The following is a 20,038-nucleotide window of genomic DNA, read 5'->3' as shown; positions in this document are numbered from 1 at the left end:
AGGGGAGGGGGTACTGTCACGACTTCTGCCGAAGTTGTTGCCTCTCCTTGTTCGGGCGGTGCTCGGCGTTCGACGTCACCGGTCTTCTAGCCATCATTGATCCATTTTTCATTTTCCATTGGTTTTGTCTTGTCTTCCCACACACCTGTTTTCAATTCCGTTCATTACCTGTTGAGGGGAAACAGAGGGTTAACTACACATGTCTTTGTCAGAGATTGTTTATTGTCAGTGTAGTGTTTTTTGTATAGGTGCGCGTCGGGTCTTCGTACCCATATTTGTTTACATTCATTTTCCTTATTAGTGTTATGGAGCATGTTACTTGGACATTTATTAAAAGACTCCATTTTACACTCCGTTTGACTCTCCTGCGCCAGACTTCCCTGCCACCTATACACATATTTCTGACAATGGGAAAAGGACCAATGACACGAGGGGACAGTTTGCGGGACTCTACCCAAAGAGGCAGGTCCTGTGTGGACAGCCATACCCTCTGTCCAATGCCATAGTGAGGATCTGGGGTCTGGCGATGGTCTGTTTGTCGACGATACCTGGAGTTGGTCTTGAGAGGTTCCGCCCGAGCTCTTCTCCAGGTACGTTGACAGCGGTGGACAAACATCTGGGCCGAGGGTACGTTGACCTCCTGCTCTTGTTCAGGGAAGAGTGGAGGCTCGAAGGGGGAGAGTCCCGTGGCAGAACTGGGAAGAGTGTTCCGGGCATACTCTACCCAGACCAGTTGAAGGTTCCAGGTAGTGGGGTTGGTTGAAACCAGGCACCTTAATGTGGTCTCCATGTCTTGGTTGGCTCGCTTCGACTGACCGTTAGTTTGGGGATGGAAGCCGGGTGACAGGCTGGCCAACGACCCAATAAGGATGCAGAATGCCTTCCAGAACTGAGGACCCCGATCGGCGACCATGTCTACCTGGAGTCCATGGATCCGGAAGACATCCTGCACCATATGCTGGGCCGTCTCCTTGTCAGAAGTTAATTTGGGGAGAGGGATGAAATGGGCGGCCTTAGAGAACCAGTCGACTACCGTTAAAATTACAGTGTTGCCATCAGATGGAGGCAGCCCAGTGACAATGATGAACCGGTAGTGGCTGCAGGAGACCAGAAGGAACTTGCTCTGGAGTCTTGTTTTGAGCACACACAGTGCATGCGGTGACGAAGGCAGAAACCATTATGGCCCAACAAAAACGTTGTCGAAGGAAAGCTAGTGTACGGCAGGCCCCTGGATGACAGGTCAGCCTGCAGGAATGAGCCCATTCCAGGACACGGGACCGGACTGGATTAGGGACAAACAGCCGGTTAGCCGGGTCCCCTTCGGGACCAGGTTCTCAATACCCCAATCCACAGTGGCATGAGGTAGGGAGAATGGTTTCAGAGGTCGAGGGTGTGGCAGAGGAAAGGTATAGGCAGGAGAGGGCGTCAGGCTTCACATTCTTTGACCCTGGACGTTAGGAGATGGTGAAGTTAAATCTGGTCAACAGGAGGGCCCAACATTTAAACGAGTTAACCCTCGCAAGGCTGCAGGCCCAGACGGCATCCACAGTCGTGTCCTCGGAGCATGCGCAGACCAGCTGGCTGGTGTGTTTACAGACATATTAAATCAATCCTTATCCCAGTCTGCTGTCCGCACAAGCTTCAAGAGGGCCAGCATTGTTCCTGTTCCCAAGAAAGCTAAGGTAACTGAGCTAAACGAATACCGCCCTGTAGCACTCACTTCCGTCATCATGAAGTGCTTTGAGAGACTAGTCAAGGACCATAGCACCTCCACTCTACCTGACACCTTAGACCCACCCCAATTTGCTTACTGCCCCAAGAGGTCCACAGACAACGCAATCGCAACCACACTGCACCCTGCCCTAACCCATCTGTACAAGAGGAATACCTATGTGAGAATGCTGTTCATCGACTACAGCTCAGCATTTAACACCACAGTACCCTCCAAACCCGTCTCGACCCCGCCCTGTGCAACTGGGTACTGGACTTCCTGACGGGCCTCCCCCAGGTGGTGAGAGTAGGTAACAACATCTCCACCCCGCTGATCCTCAACACTGGGGCTCCACAAGGGTGTGTTCTGAGCCCTCTCCTGTACTCCCTGTTCACCCACGACTGTGTGGCCATGCACGCCTCCAACTCAATCATCAAGTTTGCGGACGACACTACAGTGGTAGGCTTGATTACCAACAACGACGAGACTGCCTACAGGGAGGAGGTGAGGGCCCTTGGAGTGTGGTGTCAGGAAAATAACCTCACACTCAACGTCAACAAAACAAAGGAGATGATCGAGAACTTCAGGAAACAGCAGAGGGAGCACCCCCCCTATCCACATCGACGGGACAGTAGTGGAGAGGGTAATAAAGTTAAATTAATCGGTGTACACATCACGGACAAACCCACACAGATAGCGTTGTGAAGGATGCGCAGCAATCGCCTCTTCAACCTCAGGAGGCTGAAGAAATTTGGCTTGTCACCAAAAGCACTCACAAACTTTTACAGATGCACAATCGAGAGCATCCTGTCGGGCTGTATCACTGCCCGGTACGGCAACTGCTCCGCCCACAACCTTAAGGCTCTCCAGAGGGTAGTGAGGTCTGCACAACGCATCACCGGGGGGAAACTACCTGCACTCCAGGACACCTACACCACCCGATGTCACAGGAAGGCCATAAAGATCATCAAGGACAACAACCACCCAAGCCACTGCCTGTTCACCCCGCTATCATCCAGAAGGCGAGGTCCGTACAGGTGCATCATAGCAGGGAACGAGAGACTGAAAAACAGCTTCTATCTCAAGGCCGTCAGACTGTTAAACAGCCACTACTAACATTGAGTGGCTGCTGCCAACATACTGACTCAACTTCAGCCACTTTAATAATGGAAAGTGATCTTAAAAAATGTATCTCTAGTCACTTAAAACAATGCCACTTAATATAATGTTCACATACCCTACATTACTCATCTCATATGGAAATACTGTTGTGGAATTGTTAGGTTTAGATTACTTGTTGGTTACTACTGCATTGTCGGAACTAGAAGCACAAGCAGTTCGCTACACTCGCATTAACATCTGCATGTGACAAATTAATTTGATTTGATTTGATTTTTTGATTTGAACACAGGGATAAATACACAGGGGAAAACAAGTGACACCTGGAGGGAGTGGAGACAATAATGAGGACAGGTGAAACTTATCAGGGTGTGACAGTCAATGTGCTTTCAACATTGTGAATTCAAATATAATCAATTTAACTTTACTCTGTCTTCTTAAGTATGTGTGTAAACTTTTCTGTCAGAAATGAGCAATCACAGTACCAATGCAAAGTTGTACCAATACATGAAAGTAAAACACTTGAGTCAGTTGTTGTCTTATAATCAGTTTTTAATGTCAAGGCCATTGCCACCCAGTCAGCCTTCAGTCAAAGTGAACAGACAGACCATGTGTTCATGTACTACAAACGAGCAAAAAAGGCAAGAGTGCCCACAGGCATTATGGGTAAATAGGTGTGTTGCTATGTTAGTGATGTGCTTTTTAGGACGTTGCCACACTGTATCCCCCCACAGTATCACCACTGAGGATGGGGAAAGGAAGTGGGGAGGAAGAGGGGGGGGGGTATTTTACTTCACATCAGAACTTTAACGAGGAAGTGATTTGTTCCATGGTGTACGTATGTAGGGTGATGGGGTGAGATGGGGGTTGGTAGGGCAAGAGGAGTTGTCGTGGGGTGTTGATGTGCTTTCCATGCATCTTCTACCTGTGGTAGAATCCCCTGTGGAAAATTGAGAAAATAGACACAGATTACATTGAGTGGTCTTCAATGTCATGTCTTCAAAAAAATTGTTGTAAGAATAAGTTATATCTGGTCTGATCCACTGTAGAGTTACTGTATTTGTAGCTACGCTATGTATAAGAATGGACATGTTTTTCCTGACCTTGTGACCTGCTTTTTCTTAGGGCCCAAATTTGTTCCTGGTCAGGTCACAGGACCCTATGTTATAAGTCATTCATATTACACTGTTGTGTACAGTATATAATGGTGTGCGGTAAAACTGGGTCTTGTTCATTAGGCACTAAACGGAAGGAAATAGATTGAAACAAAGAGGGACTAACAAGACTTGTCCATTAAGAAACCCTATTTTTTCTGTTGCAATACGTTTTAAAAAGGTTGCATTCCCTAATGTACATGACCCTGTATACACCTCTGTTGTCCTTTACCTGCCCAAGTAAGGGGATGGGTGGATGGGGGGGTCTACCCTCGGCTGCTAGGTAGACGGCCCACTCCGATCCGGTCGATAGGAACACTCACTCGCCTCCGTGGCAGTTCAACAACTTTCCTGTTGGGGGATATAAACCGTCACCATTTACCTTTCACTTATCCTATGGGCCTGGTGTTTCCCAGATACAGGTGAACTTAACATAGTCCTGGACTAAAAAGCTCTTTGAATGGAGAATCTCCATTGAGAATGCTTTTCAGTCCTGGAATAAACATCATCTGTGTCTGGAAAACTGGCTGTATGTGTAACAGCCTAATCCTGGTGGTTATTTCAAATATGGTGGTGGTTATTTCAAATATGGTGGTGGTTATTTCAAATATGAATATTCCGTTTAGAACATGATTTAAATGTATCATCAATCGAATTTGAATAAACTTGCAATTGAAAATGGATTTCAAATAAGTTTAATTTGTATTTACTGAATCAAAAATATTGAATACATTGCATTGCATTGCACCTGGTAAATAAAAAATAAAAAAGGAAAAACTCATTTGTGGTGAAACTGAAGCCAAATGTTCACATTGCGTGGACAATGACGTTCTTTCTAATTCTAATTGAATAATTGAATGCATATGAAAGTGTTGTTTCCCTTTGACGTTTAGACCGCCATGAACTGAAATAGGAAGGTTGCTGTCCATTCTGTCCAGGGGTGTTATATCAGTAGTCATAATGCAACCTGTTTCCTCTGTTACGACAACGGCCGTCATCTGACATGGTGGTCTTATAACGCCGTCATGTTCATGTCACAGTGAAATGTCAAATAAAGTGGAACTCAATAATACAATATATGCATTTTCAACAAATGTTTTATTTGTAAATGTCCAAGAGGTAAACCTTTCACAGGTCTCAACATTTCTCATCGGTACAACTATGACTAAGGCACCAAGTCCATACAAATCAAATCATTTTAAATGCATGACTGATTTGACGGTGAAGCTCTGATAATTCATCATGACTTGGCACTAAATCTCACACAGCTCATTCGCTTGGAAGAAACAGCAAAGCCTTTATTCCACGAAGCACATGCCAATCAAAAGCCTGTTTTGATCTTCAACCAATCAAATCTGCCTGTGTGTAAGCTACAACCAATTAAAGCGGCCACTGTTTTGACCCTCGTCCAATCGAAATGGCCAGTGTTTGGGCTATGATAGAAAGATAAGATATGAAATATATAATATTGTTAAGTAATAAGTAAGAGAGAGAAGAGTTGGACTATTTACATTGACACCCCCTCGTCTCCATTTGTTTTGTACATTGCTGCTACTCGCTGTTTATCATCTGTGCATAACTTCACCCCTACCTACATGTACAAATTACCACAACTAACATGTACCCCCGCACACTGACTTGGTATCGGTACCCCTGTATATAGCCTCGTTATTGTGTTACTTTTATTATTTTTTTACTGTAGTTTATTTGGTAAATATTTTCTTAACTCTTCTTGAACTGCACTGTTGGTTAAGGGCTTGTAAGCATTTCACATTAAGGTCCACACTTGTTACAAATAAAGTTATATTCTGTGTCCCGGGAAACTGCCCCTTGAACTATACGTGTGTAGGTCTATTCATGTATGTGCGTCAGGGTGGAGTACGGAAGTGCTTTACTGATGTCTTAATAAATAGCACCAAAAGTAGTCTCTCTCTCGAAGTGGTTAGTACCTACCTCTGCTTGGAGCCCTTAGGATCCATGGTGCTGATGGAGAGACGGTCCAGTGGAGTGTTGGACCCTGGGAAGCTCCTCTTCATCTTGGTCTCGATGACATCGTTCTCCAGGCGGTCCAGGTGGTCAAGTAGTAGTAACTTGGCCGTCAAAGCCCCTGCTGCCTTTTGCTCACTGGACCGGGCCTGCAGGCCTGACTCCTCCAGGACCACCGGGTCCAGGTACTACAACAACAGCAATAGGAAAACACAGAAAGTCAATAAGAACTTCTAACACTACGTAGGAAGTAAAGAATGGGTTAACATATTGAGGTCTAAAATAACCTTTACCACAAGGTCAAAGTGGATGGTTAATCAAGATAATGCGTTGATTAGCGTTTGCTGTCACACAAAATGTTTTTGCTTTGTGGTATACAAAATATTTTGGCAATGAGGCCCTTTATTTACTTCCCCACAGTCAGATGAACTTATGGATACCATAGGTTTAGCTCAGACAGACAGACAGACAGACAGACAGACAGACAGACAGACAGACAGACAGACAGACAGACAGACAGACAGACAGACAGACAGACAGACAGACAGACAGACAGACAGACAGACAGACAGACAGACAGACAGACAGACAGACACAGACAGACAGACCCCTGTGTCCCCCCTCCCTTGTCCCTCTGACGTGGCTGTTGTTTCTGCCTCTCCTGGGAACAGCGCTGTGTGGTATTTATAGCTCCGCCCAGGCAGTGCCACAGAAGCGATGACAGGCCGTCATCTCGCCATTTCGTTCCACATAATCAGATCGGGGAGAGAAAATGTTCTACCATCCCGATGAGAGACAGAATAACACAGCCACCACCGTCCGTGGCCGTGCAGATACAGTACCTTCCCCAACTCTTCTGCCCAGACCTCCCTCACTCTGCGTGCATGCGTGTCCTCAATCACTGACTCACTCACTTACTAACAGCACTTACTCAGCTGGATCCAGGTTGCTCTTTGCACCTTCCCCTTGGCCTTAACCCTTCACCCTTCAGTGTTTGTAGATTGGAAGGGTCTAGATAGTTATAAGCAGTGTAATGATGGAGCTTCCACCATATTACTTCCACCTTACAGATCTGCAAACAACGAAGATCAAGGACTAAGGGGAAGGGGGACGCTCCTCCCCTCAGCCAGTTTACTATCCTGGGGTGGGAACGAGGAGTACACCACAATTGGGTTCCAATAGGATTTGCCTTCTTTCAAATACCTTGAGTGTTAGCTTAAGCTTGCATGCCAGATTAACTTAGTTAGCACTTTTGGGACTATTCCATACGTTTCATTGCCCCAAGCAAGCTCAATGAAGCACAGCTTGATACTATTTGAACACAAGTCTGGACCACACAGGTGTTAGGAGATTTCTATAATACTATTATATTATTATGTTCAGGGTCAGGGGTTCTTCCTGGTCAGGTCACTTGGCACCAGTTATACAGTAGTTACTGATACATGGAACTCATATGTGACCAGGTGAACCCATACACACACACACACACACACACACACATACTATCCTGATCTCACCTCTGGGCTCTCCTGAGTGAGGCGAAGGCTGTCTACGCTGCAGTGGAACAGAGTCACCGTCAGGATACACGAGAGAAGCACACAACCGCACCCCAGCATCTGAAACACACACACACAGATCAGGATCAGACATACACATCTGTACTTTACAGTGTACAGAACATGAAATCAAAGCTATAACGTTGTAGCATATTCACGAGTAACAATAATAGTTGTCACATACACTTTAAGCAGTATAACCCATACATAGTTCTCACTTTGCTTTTTTTTATCTCTTTGGTGCCATTTTCAAAGGTATGTGGTACGTTTTTACAAATCTTAGTACAAATCTCAAAACCGATCATCAAAAATGAAGTTGCTTCAAAACTCATTTCAAAACAAACTAATAGTCAGTCACTTTTTCAAACTTAATCAGTGTTCCATTTAGATGTACATGTTTCACATTGCAATACATCTTCATATAAAGTAATTGCCTTTCACAAGTCAATGCTCACGTTACTTTTGATATGTTTTTGTTTGTTGTTAAAACACATTGTAGTATTACTTAATCCGACTGCTCTTAATTGATGATCACTGAATCATTTGGTAAACCTATAGATTTGACATGTAAACTAATTTGTCTACTACAGATTTTGAGAACTACATATTGAAAATGTAAGTCTGTAAAGTAGAAACCTGAAAAGTACGATATACAGTACCAATCAAGAGCTTGGACACACCTACTCATTCAAGGGTTTTTCTTTATTTTTACTATTTTATACATTGTAGAATAAAAGTGAAGACATCAAAACAAGAAAATAACACATATGGGATCATCTATCATCAATGAAAATATATTTGAGATTTGAGATTCCTCAAATAGCCTTGAAGACAGCTTTGCACACTCTTGGCATTCTCTCAACCAGCTTCACCTGGAATGCTTTTCTAACAGTCTTGAAGGAGTTCCCACATACAGTATGCTGAGCATTTGTTGGTTGCTTTTCCTTCACTCTGCAGTCCAGCTCATCCCAAACCATCTGAAATGGGTTGAGGTCATGTGATTGTGGAGGCCAAGTCATCTTATGCAGCACTCCATCACTCTCCTTCTCGGTCAAATAGCCCTTACACAGCCTGAAGGTGTGTTAGGTCATTGTCCTGTTGAAAAATAAATGATAGTCCCACTAAGTGCAAACCAGATGGGATGGCGTATCGCTGCAGAATGCTGTGGTGGCCATGCTGGTTAAGTGTGCCTTGAATCCTAAATCAATCATAGACCCCTGTGACGTGTGCGCTGGGAGTCAGGAAGCAAGTTTAGGGAGTGAATAATTCAGTAAATGAACTAAACAGGATACAAAACAAGAACTAAGAACAACGTACAGGCATGAAACTGAAACAGAAACAATAACACCTGGGGAAGGAACCAAAGGGAGTGACATACATAGGGAAGATAATCAGGGAGGTGATGGAGTCCAGGTGAGTCTGACACGGTGGTGCGCCATAACGAGCAGCCTGGAGACATAGAGCGCCGGTGAGGGAGTATACGTGAAAACTCTGCCCCAATCACACATGGAGAGGTCATCCGTTCACCTACTCTGCGTCTCACAAAGCACAGCAAATCGAACCAAAAATCTCAAATAAGGACTCAGAAATTGCAGCCCAAATAAAAGCTTCACCGTTAAAATAACAGATACATCTCAACATCAACTGTTCAGAGTAGACTGCGTGAATCAGACCAAAGGACAGATTTCTACCGGTGTAATGTCTTTTGCTCGTGTTTCTTGCCAAGAGTGTGCAAATCCGTCATCAAGGCAAAGGGTGGCTACTTTGAAGAAACTCAAATATAACATATATTTTGATTTGTTTAAAACACTTTTCTGGTCACTACATGATTCCACATGTTTTATTTCATAGTTTTGATGAAACTAGTAAAATAAAGAAAAACCCTTGAATGAGTAGGTGTGTCTAAACTTTTGACTGGTACTGTATACACAAATGTACAGTACTACAATGATGATGACTATTTAGATTTTTTTTAAATCTGATATTGACAAGATCAAATGTACTCTAACAAATAAAATCAATGTTTATTGATCACATGAAACGGATTAGCAGATGTTACAGCAGGTGCAGCGAAATGCTTGTGTTTCCAGCTCCTACAGCGCAGTAATACAATATCAGTACAATGCAATACCAATACGCAAATAATTCAGAAAGCCCAAAACAAGCAAGTAATGCATACCTGTACAGTAAACATGTATCCAAAATCTTATGAACTGAATCACATACAGGACCACTACAATACATAAGTACAATACAATACTGTAATATACACCAGGGTTCCCGAAGTGGCGGCCTGCAGGCCAAATGGGGTTTTATTTGGCCTCCCAAGTACAAACAAAGTACATTTTTTGTTGGATATTCAGCACTGTAAAAAACACCAGGAAATTTTGTGATGGGGGGGTTCCTCTCTAGGTTTCTTCCTAGGTTCTGGCCTTTCTAGGGAGTTTTTCCTAGCCCCCGTGCTTCCACACCTGCATTGCTTGCTGTTTGGAGTTTTAGGCTGGGTTTCTGTACAGCACTTTGAGATATCAGCTGATGTAAGAACGGCTTTATAAATACATTTCATTTGCTTTGATTTGAAATCAGCTCCAAGTGATTTTAATTGTGGAAATCTGTTCTCACACATAGAGTGACGTGATTATATATAAATCTAAGCACAGTTTGAAATCATTATGTTTTCGTCAAATGTTATTTCTGTTTGTGCTTCTTGCGATCAATTTGAAGTCCACAAATGATTTGCAATTATGTTCCGGCCCCCCCAACCATCCATAGTTGCTGATCCCTGCAATACACGATTACAATATAGGTGGAAAATTTGCTTTACCACCCTCCTTCAGGCCATGGATGAGGCATGCAATGATTTCAATCCAGGTGCATAAACAATGAGGACATTTCCTGCGATTTCGAGGAGAACCTATGGCCAAATGTTCAAGACAGACTTGATGCCAACTAGTGCCTGCTAAAAATGGTTTAGTTCATTTCTTTAATTTGATTACATTGGAAAGATGTTTTCAATGATCCCACGTTTGATCAAGGGATATAAATTATGGACATTTAATGTTCAGTAAATTTTAATGGGTAGTGCAATTTGTATTGCCAATGTGAAAACAGAGTAGTGCACTGTAATTTATAGTACCGTATCATATCACATTCAAAGGGCAATTTTGAAACATGTATCTTAAATGTTTTGCTATTGGATTAAATGCTTGTTAAATAACAATTGTATTTTGGTGATTAAACCAATGTAGTTATTACATTTCATTGTTAACTTAGATTTTGGATCAATTGTTGTGTGGTGAAATATGTCAGCAAACAAAATGAATGCACAATGAAAGGTTTTGAATGTAAGACTGACTACATTACAGGTGTTACCAGTTTGGAGTTTTGTACTAAGTTTAAAAAATGTCCCACATACTTGTGAAAATAGTACCAAAACGATAAAAAATACTAACACATTCACACACCAATTACGAAGTCAGTAGTGTGTGTGTGTGTGTGTGTGTGTGTGTGTGTGTGTGTGTGTGTGTGTGTGTGTGTGTGTGTGTGTGTGTGTGTGTGTGTGTGTGTGTGTGTGTGTGTGTGTGTGTGTGTGTGTGTGTGTGTGTGTGTGTGTACTGTCTGTGTGTACCCCTCTCCAAGATGTCAGATGCAGAAACACTGGCCGTTTTGGGTTACTGCGATATAGAGCTTGGTATTTACCTTTACGCAGCCTCCATCTGTGAAAATACTGGGAGCTCGGCATGGCTCGCCGCCCTGAATGTGAGAATGGGGTGGATGTGGACCCGGGACACACCTCATCCCTTCCCTTTACACAAACACATGGCCACAGGATGTAACAGCCAACCCCAGTCGCCCCTAACCCCAGCCTGGATCAGTGACCGGGCTAGCCCCATCAGCTGACTCTACTGTGGAAAGAAGCACATCTTTTTGGGACTATAGGGGAGAGTGGGGACACAAGAAACAAGGGACCTCTGTAACAGGGTATGTACAAATAATCCCCGTTCTCCCCTAGTTCCTTATGGGTGACTTACTTCCATATACACATGCCTACTGTCTGTCTGTGTCTCACCTATACTGTATCACTGATATCTTAAGCTATTGGATAACACAGGGGTGGTGTCTCGTGGGACTTACATGGAGGTGGTTCCATCATCGGCCTGTTTGGTTTATCCTGCCCCCTTCTGATTACTATGTGTAATAACACCAGAACCATGATAATGCCACGACAATGCATTTGTGCTCCTGTTGTGAACTTCAGAATAGTTGTACATACGTATCAGTGTCTGGTGTCCATTTTATCTTAATTAAGTAAATTCAAGAACTGAAATTCCTATTGTAAATATGAAGATCATTTTTAATTAGAATTGGAATTTCAGTTTACTTTGTGAATGGACTGACTTCAGATAGAACTGACCAGAGCCTGATACTGTACTTAAGTTGTTTTAATAGTCGCTTATCTGTTATCATTTCATACTTCAAACTCTCACGAGAACACTCATTAGCCATGTCCAATTACCTGTACTTCCTAGCCTTTTGGGGGCCCAAAGCGAGATTTTCTTGGTAAATTGCTGCAATTCTACAGATTAACCCGCAAGGCACAGAGAAAATGTTGTCCTCCGCTTTCTCTCTGTTTGATGCACTGGTGTGTGACTCGGCTGTGTGTTGCTTGTGTATTTGCCATTTCACTGGCTATGCTTGTTTCGGGAGGTGATTTGTGTGATGTATTTGTTAACTCACTGTAGCTAAAAGCTAATTTAAGAAGATTCCTGTCAAGAAGAGAGACATGTAAGCCCAGCTAGCCTAGCTAGCCTGTAGTTTAAACTGCAGGTCACAAACTCATGTTTTCAACGCTGCAGGAGATGTGTTTATTTTGCTCTATTCTGGGACAATGTGGACGGTCTTGACATTCAATGTAGCAAATGCTTGCCTGCAGAGGACTACAGAGGCGAAGTGGCTACTCTTAGCAACTCGACTCTTAGCAAACAAGTAGCGAACTAACACCCAACATGCTACTGGTGAATGCATGCCCACCTCTGTCTCTTCTACTCCAGTATCTGGATGCCGCTCTGAGCTGGTGGGAGTGTATGTGTTTTTATTAGGGATCCCCATTAGCTATTGCCAAGGCAGCAGCTACTATTCCTGGGGTCCAAAGACATTAAGGCACTTACATTTCATATAAAATAGAATGTAAAATAGTACATCATATCATGTATGATGCTACAAGCTTGGCAGACCTGTATTTGGGGAGTTTCTCCCATTCTTCTCTGCAGGCCCTCTCAAGCTCTGTCAGGTTGGATGAGGAGCATTGCTGCATAGCTATTTCCAGGTCTCTACAGAGATGTTTGATTCGGTTCAAGTCCGGGCTCTGGCTGGGCCGCTCAAGGAAATTCAGAGACTTGTCCCGAAGCCACTCCTGCGTTGTCTTGGCTGTGTGTTTAGGGTCATTGTCCTGTTGAAAGGTCAACCTTCGCCCCAGTCTGAGGTCCTGAGTGCTCTGGAGCAGGCTTTCATCAAAGATCTCTCTGTACTTTGCTCCATTCATCTTTTCCCCAATCCAGCCTAGTCTCCCAGACCCTGCCGTGGGAAAACACCCCCACAGCATATTGCTGCCACCAACATCCTTCACCGCATGGATGGTGCCAGGTTTCCTCCAGACATGACGCTTGACATTCAGGCCAAATAGTTCAATCTTGGTTTCATCAGACCAGAGAGTCTTTACGTGCCTTTTGGCAAACTCAAAGCGGGCTGTCATGTGACTTTTACTGAGAAGTGACTTCCATCTGGTCACTCTACCATGAAGGCCTGATTGGTGGAGTGCTGCAGAGATGGTTAGAGACCCTCTGGAAAGTTCTCCCATCTAAACAGAAGAACTCTGGAGCTCTGTTAGAGTGACCATGGGGTTCTTGGTCACCTCCCTGACCAAGGCCTAACTCCCCTCGATTGCTCAGTGTGGCTGGGCAGCCAGCTCTAGGGAGAGTCTTGGTGGTTCCAAACTTCTTCCATTTAAGAATCATGGAGGCCACTATGTTCTCGGGGACTTTCAGTGCTACAGAACATTATTGTTACCTTTTCCCAGGTCTGTGCCGCGACACAATCCTGTCTCGGAGCTCTACGGACAATTCCTTCGACCTCATGGCTTGGTTTTTGCTCTGACGTGCTCTGTCAACTGTGGGACCTTATATAGACAGGTGTGTGCTTTTCCAAGTCATGTCAAATTGAATTTACCACAGGTAGACTCCAGTCAAGTTGTAGAAACATCTCAAGGATGATCAATGGAAAAAAGATGCACCTGATCTCAATTTCGAGTCTCATAGCAAAGGGTCCAAAAACTTTTATATATATATATAAATACATTTCCCCAAATTCCAAAAACCTGTTTTTCTTTTGTCATTATGGGGAATTGTGTGTAGATTAATGAGGGGAAAAATATATTTAATACATTTTAGAATAAGGCTGTAACGTAACAAAATGTGGGAAATGTGAGGAGGCCTGAATACTTTGAGTTCCCCATAACATTATTACACCATGACATATCTACAATACAAAGTGTATTTGTATTTAATATGGATCCCCATTAGCTGCTGTCAGTGTCATGTTTTGTCATTGATTGTCATGTCTTGTCCCTGTGCTTCCCCTTCTATTCGTTTCCCCCTGCTGGTCTTATTAGGTTCTTTCCCTCTTTCTATCCCTCTCTCTCCCCCTCCCTCTCCCTCTCTCTCTCTCTCTCTCTCTATCGTTCCGATCCTGCTCCCAGCTGTTCCTCATTCTCCTAACTACCTCATTTACTCTTTCACACCTGTCCCCTATTTTGCCCCACTGATTAGAGTCCCTATTTCTCCCCCTATTTCTGCGTCTGTCCTGGTCGGATCCTTGTTTGATGTTTGATGTGCTGTGTTCTTGTTCCGTCGTGTTTTTGCCTTCTTCAGATGCTGCGTGTGAGCAGGTGTCTATATCAGCTACGGCCTGCGCCTTCCCGAAGCGACCTGCAGTCTGTGGTCGCATCTCCGGTTGTTCCCCTCTACTGACTAGAGGGTTTCAGTTTTCCTGTTTGGACTTTACCTGTGATAGTATCCAGGATTATCGTTTTTGTTAAAGACTGGAATAAACTCTGTTTCTGTTAAGTCGCTTTTGGGTCCTCATTCACCTGCATAACAGAAGGATCCGACCAAGAATGGACCCAGCGACTACGGATTCTCTCTACTCTGCTGTCGAGTTCCAGGGAGCGATGCTAGGAAGACACGAACAGGAATTGTCTGCTGCTCGACATGCCGTTGAGACCCTGGCCGCCCAAGTCTCCGGCCTCTCGGAGGAGATTCACAATCTCCGCCTCCATCCACCGGTTACCTCCTGGGCTTCCGGGTCTCCGGAGCCCAGAATTAATAACCCACCGTGCTACTCTGGGGAGCCTACTGAATGTCGCTCGTTCCTTACCCAGTGTGATATAGTGTTCTCTCTCCAGCCCCACACGTACTCCAGGGGTATTGCTCGGATCGCCTACGTCATATCACTCCTTACTGGACGGGCTTGGGAGTGGGGCACAGCTATCTGGGAGGCAAAGGCTGAGTGTACTAACGAGTATCAGAACTTTAAAGAGGAGATGATACGGGTTTTTGATCATTCTGTTTTTGGGAAAGAAGCTTCCTGGTCCCTGTCTTCCCTATGTCAAGGTAATCGATCCATAACGGATTACTCTATAGAGTTTCGCACTCTTGCTGCCTCCAGTAACTGGAACGAGCAGGCGTTGCTCGCTCGTTTTCTGGAGGGACTCCACGCTAAGGTTAAGGATGAGATTCTCTCCCGGGAGGTTCCATCCAGCGTGGATTCTTTGATTGAACTCGCTATTCGCATTGAACGACGGGTAGATCTTCGTCACCGAGCTCATGGAAGAGAGCTCGCGTTAACTGTGTCCCCCCTCTCCCCGACACTACCATCTTTCCCCACTGACTCAGGTGTTGAGCCCATGCAGCTGGGGGGTATTCGCATCTCGACTAAGGAGAGGGAACGGAGAATCACCAACCGCCTCTGTCTCTATTGCGGTTCCGCTGGTCATTTTTTCATTTCATGTCCAGTAAAAGGCCAGAGCTCATCAGTAAGCGGAGGGCGACTGATAAGCGCTACTACTCTGTCCTCTCCGTCAAGTACCTGTACTACCTTGCCGGTCCATCTACGCTGGACCGGATCGGCAGCTTCCTGCAGTGCCTTGATAGACTCTGGGGCGGAGGGCTGTTTTATGGACGAAGCCTGGGCTCGGGAACATGACATTCCTCTCAGACAGTTAGGGGAGCCCACGGTCATGTTCGCCTTGGATGGTAGTCCTCTCCCCAGTATATTATGTGAAACACTACCTTTAACCCTCACAGTATCTGGTAACCATAGTGAGACCATTTCTTTTTTGATTTTTTGTTCACCTTTTACACCTGTTGTTTTGGGTCATCCCTGGCTAGTGTGTCATAATCCTTCTTTTGATTGGTCTAGTAATTCTATCCTTTCCTGGAACGTTTCTTGTCATGTGAAATGTTTAATGTCTGCTATTCCTCCTGTTTCTTCTGCTCCCTCTTCACAGGAGGAACCTGGTGATTTGACAGGAGGGCCGGAGGAATATCATGATCTGCGCACGGTCTTCAGTCGGTCTAGAGCCACCTCCCTTCCTCCTCACCGGTCGTTTGATTGTTGTACTGATCTCCTCAAGAAGCGTTTTGCATCCGCTCCTATCCTTGTTGCACCTGACGTCACTAAACAGTTCATTGTCGAGGTAGACGCGTCGGGGGTGGGCGTGGGAGCCATTCTGTCCCAGCGCTCCCATACTGACGATGGGGTCCACCCTTGCGCGTATTTTTCTCATCGCCTGTCGCCGTCGGAACGTAACTATGATGTGGCTAACCGCGAACTGCTCGCTATCCGTTTAGCCCTAGGCGAATGGCGACAGTGGTTGGAGGGGGCGACCGTTCCTTTTGTCGTTTGGACTGACCAAAAGAACCTTGAGTACATCCGTTCTGCCAAACGACTCAATGCGCATCAAGCTCGTTGGGCGTTGTTTTTCACTCGTTTCGAGTTCGTGATTTCTTATCGCCCGGGTACTAAGAACACCAAGCCTGATGCTTTATCCCATCTCTTCAGTTCTTCTGTAGCGTCTACCGACCCCGAGGGGATTCTCCCTGAGGGGCGTGTTGTCGGGTTGAATGTCTGGGGAATTGAGAGACAGGTCAAGCAAGCACTCACTCACACTTCGTCGCCGCGCGCTTGTCCTAGTAACCTTCTTTTCGTTCCTGTCTCTACTCGTCTGGCTGTTCTTCAGTGGGCTCACTCTGCCAAGTTAGCTGGCCACCCCGGCGTTCGGGGTACGCTTGCTTCTATTCGCCAGCGGTTTTGGTGGCCTACTCAGGAGCGTGACACGCGCCGTTTCGTGGCTGCTTGTTCGGACTGCGCGCAGAATAAGTCCGGTAACTTTTTTTCTGCTTCTGCTCCTGGCCTTGCTGGGTCTCAGTCTGTCCCCAGCCACCGCATCTCTCCTGGTCCTGCTCCTGCACTTGCTGTGTCTCAGTCTGTCCACAGCCACCGCCTCTCTCCTGTTCCTGGTCTTAGCCTTGCTGTGTCTCAGTCTGTCCCTAGTTGTTACTCTCCTGGCCTGTTTGGTCCTGATTGCTCTAACGCTTACAGTTCTCTACCCGTGTCTCATTTTTATAAGAGTAATAGCCCTAGATTCCCTCTTCATCGTCTCCCGTTACGGTCCTGAGGAGAGGAGTTGGGTTCTTTCTCGGGACGTGCTGGACCGTTTGTTGATCAATGATTTCCTCCGTTGCCGACAGGGTTCCTCCTCGAGTGCGCCAGGAGGCGCTCGGTGAGTGGGGGGGTACTGTCATGTTTTGTCATTGATTGTCATGTCTTGTCCCTGTGCTTCCACTTCTATTCGTTTCCCCCTGCTGGTCTTATTAGGTTCTTTCCCTCTTTCTATCCCTCTCTCTCCCCCTCCCTCTCCCTCTCTCTCTCTCTCTCTCTCTCTATCGTTCCGATCCTGCTCCCAGCTGTTCCTCATTCTCCTAACTACCTCATTTACTCTTTCACACCTGTCCCCTATTTTGCCCTCTGATTAGAGTCCCTATTTCTCCCCCTGTTTCTGCGTCTGTCCTGGTCGGATCCTTGTTTGATGTTTGATGTGCTGTGTTTTTGTTCCGTCGTGTTTTTGCCTTCTTCAGATGCTGCGTGTGAGCAGGTGTCTATATCAGCTACGGCCTGCGCCTTCCCGAAGCGACCTGCAGTCTGTGGTCGCATCTCCGGTTGTTCCCCTCTACTGACTAGAGGGTTTCAGTTTTCCTGTTTGGACTTTACCTGTGATAGTATCCAGGATTATCGTTTTTGTTAAAGACTGGAATAAACTCTGTTTCTGTTAAGTCGCTTTTGGGTCCTCATTCACCTGCATAACAGTCAGGCCAGCAGTTACTAGTCCTGGGGTCCATCAAAATTAAGGAAGATATCAAATATTTATTTAAACATTACAATATATTCACATTAGATTTCACAACATATTAAGTGTGTTTCTTCAGGCCCTTAGTCTGCCACTACATATCTACAACCCCAAATCCATATTAGCGTGTCTTTGCATGCACGTGTCGGTGCCTGTCTGTGTCTCATAACAGTACCCGCTGTTCCATAAGGTATATTTTTACCCGTTTTAAAAATATAATTCTACTACTTGCATTAGTTACCTGATGTGGAATAGAGTTCCATGTAGTCAATGGCTCTACAGTTGAAGTCTGAAGTTTACATTCACCTTAGCCAAATACATTTAAACTCAGTTTTTCACAAATCCTGACATTTAATCCTAGTATAAATTCCCTGTTTTAGGTAAATTAGGATCACCACTTTATTTTAAGAATGTGAAATGTCATAATAGAAGAGAGAATGATTTATTTCAGCTTTTATTTCTTTCATCACATTCCCAGTGGGTTAGAAGTTTACATACACTCAATTAGTATTTGGTAGCATTGCCTTTAAAATGTTTAACTTGGGTCAAACGTTTTGAGAAGCCTTCCACAAGCTTCCCACAATAAGTTCGGTGAATTTTGGCCCATTCATCCTGACAGAGCTGGTGTAACTGAGTCAGGTTTGTAGGTCTCCTTGCTCACACACGCTTTTTCAGTTCTGCACACACATTTTCTATAGGATGAGGTCTTTGTGATGTCCACTCCAATACCTCAACTTTGTTGTCCTTAAGCCATTTTGCCACAACTTTGGAAGTATGCTTGGGGTCATTGTCCATTTGGAAGACCCATTTGCGACCAAGCTTTAACTTCCTTACTGATGTCTTGAGATTTTGCTTCAATATATGCACATAATTTTCCTCCCTCATGACGCCATCTATTTTGTAACGTGCACCAGCCCCTCCTGCAGCAGAGCACCCCAACAACATGATGCTGCCACCCCTGTGCTTCACGGTTGGGATGGTGTTCTTAGGCTTGCCACCCTCCCCTTTTTCCTCCAAACGTAACAATGGTCATTATGGCCAAACAGTTATATTTTTGTTTCATCAGACCAGTGGACATTTCTCCAAAAAGTACCATCTTTGTCCCCATGTGCAGTTGAAAACCATAGTCTGTATTTTCAATGGAGGTTTTGGAAAAATAGCTTATTTCTTGCTGAGCGGCCTTTCACGTTATGTCGATATAGGACTTGTTTTACTGTAGATATAGATACTTTTGTACCCGTTTACTTCAGCATCTCCACAAAGTCCCTTGCTGTTGTTCAGGGATTGATTTGCATTTTTCAAACCAGAGTACGTTCATCTGTAGGAGACAGAACGCGTCTCCTTCCAGAGCGGTATGATGGCTGCGTGGTCCCATGGTGTTTATACTTGTGTACAATTGTTTGTACAGATGAACGCGGTACCTTCAAGTGTTTGGAAATTGCTTTTCCCATGATGTCAAGCAAAGAGTCCCCGAGTTTGAAGGTAGGCCTTGAAATACATCCACAGGTATACCTCCAAATGACTCAAATTATGTCAATTAGTCAACAGTTTAAAGGCAACGCTTCCAAATACTATCTGAGTGTATAAACTTCTGCACCACTGGGAATGTGATGAAATAAATCCAAGCTGAAATGAGGTACAAAATAGGTTAGATGAAAAACAAAAAGAAATGGAGGTACTTATGCAAGAACGATGAAGTGTAATGTATTAAAAAAATAAAGCAAATTGGATGGAAATGGTGTTGGAAAATGGTGAAAAGGCACAACATTTTTCTTGAATCTTCAACATAGAAAAGCTACCAAAAGTAATTTACAGAAACTCGTTACAAATGATGGAGTCATCAATGACTCCATCAAACTCACCAAACTATATTTTATTATTATTATTATTATTATTATTATATTTTGAAAGAGGAAGCAAAATATTTTTAGCATGTTTTCTTTTCAGTCTCCTCCATTTCCACTGAATGATGTTAACTGTGTGAATTTCTTTCCTAAAAATAATAATAATAATATTAATGTAAAATTGACAAATTTACAGAAAGACCTGT

The 20,038-nt window shown here is 44.5% G+C and overlaps 1 protein-coding gene across 1 annotated transcript in view; it reads right to left on the bottom strand.

The window, feature by feature from the left end:
* Window positions 1–3,364: 3,364 nt before the first annotated feature.
* The window catches only part of ostn (osteocrin), a 36,549-nt gene continuing 19,875 nt past the window's right edge, over window positions 3,365–20,038 (bottom strand). Inside the window, exons 2-5 of the mRNA XM_046293412.1 lie at window positions 7,488–7,586; window positions 5,938–6,158; window positions 4,217–4,335; window positions 3,365–3,770 (exon numbers count right to left, since the gene is read on the bottom strand). Coding sequence (XP_046149368.1) covers window positions 4,251–4,335; window positions 5,938–6,158; window positions 7,488–7,586 — 405 coding nt within the window. The 3' untranslated portion in view covers window positions 3,365–3,770; window positions 4,217–4,250. The remainder of the gene's footprint in view (window positions 3,771–4,216; window positions 4,336–5,937; window positions 6,159–7,487; window positions 7,587–20,038) is intronic.

The sequence above is a fragment of the Oncorhynchus gorbuscha genome, linkage group LG13, assembly GCF_021184085.1.
Source record: "Oncorhynchus gorbuscha isolate QuinsamMale2020 ecotype Even-year linkage group LG13, OgorEven_v1.0, whole genome shotgun sequence".
Taxonomy (NCBI): domain Eukaryota; kingdom Metazoa; phylum Chordata; class Actinopteri; order Salmoniformes; family Salmonidae; genus Oncorhynchus; species Oncorhynchus gorbuscha.
Note: the sequence above shows the minus strand (reverse complement) of the source record. Positions and strands in the feature narration are given on the sequence as shown.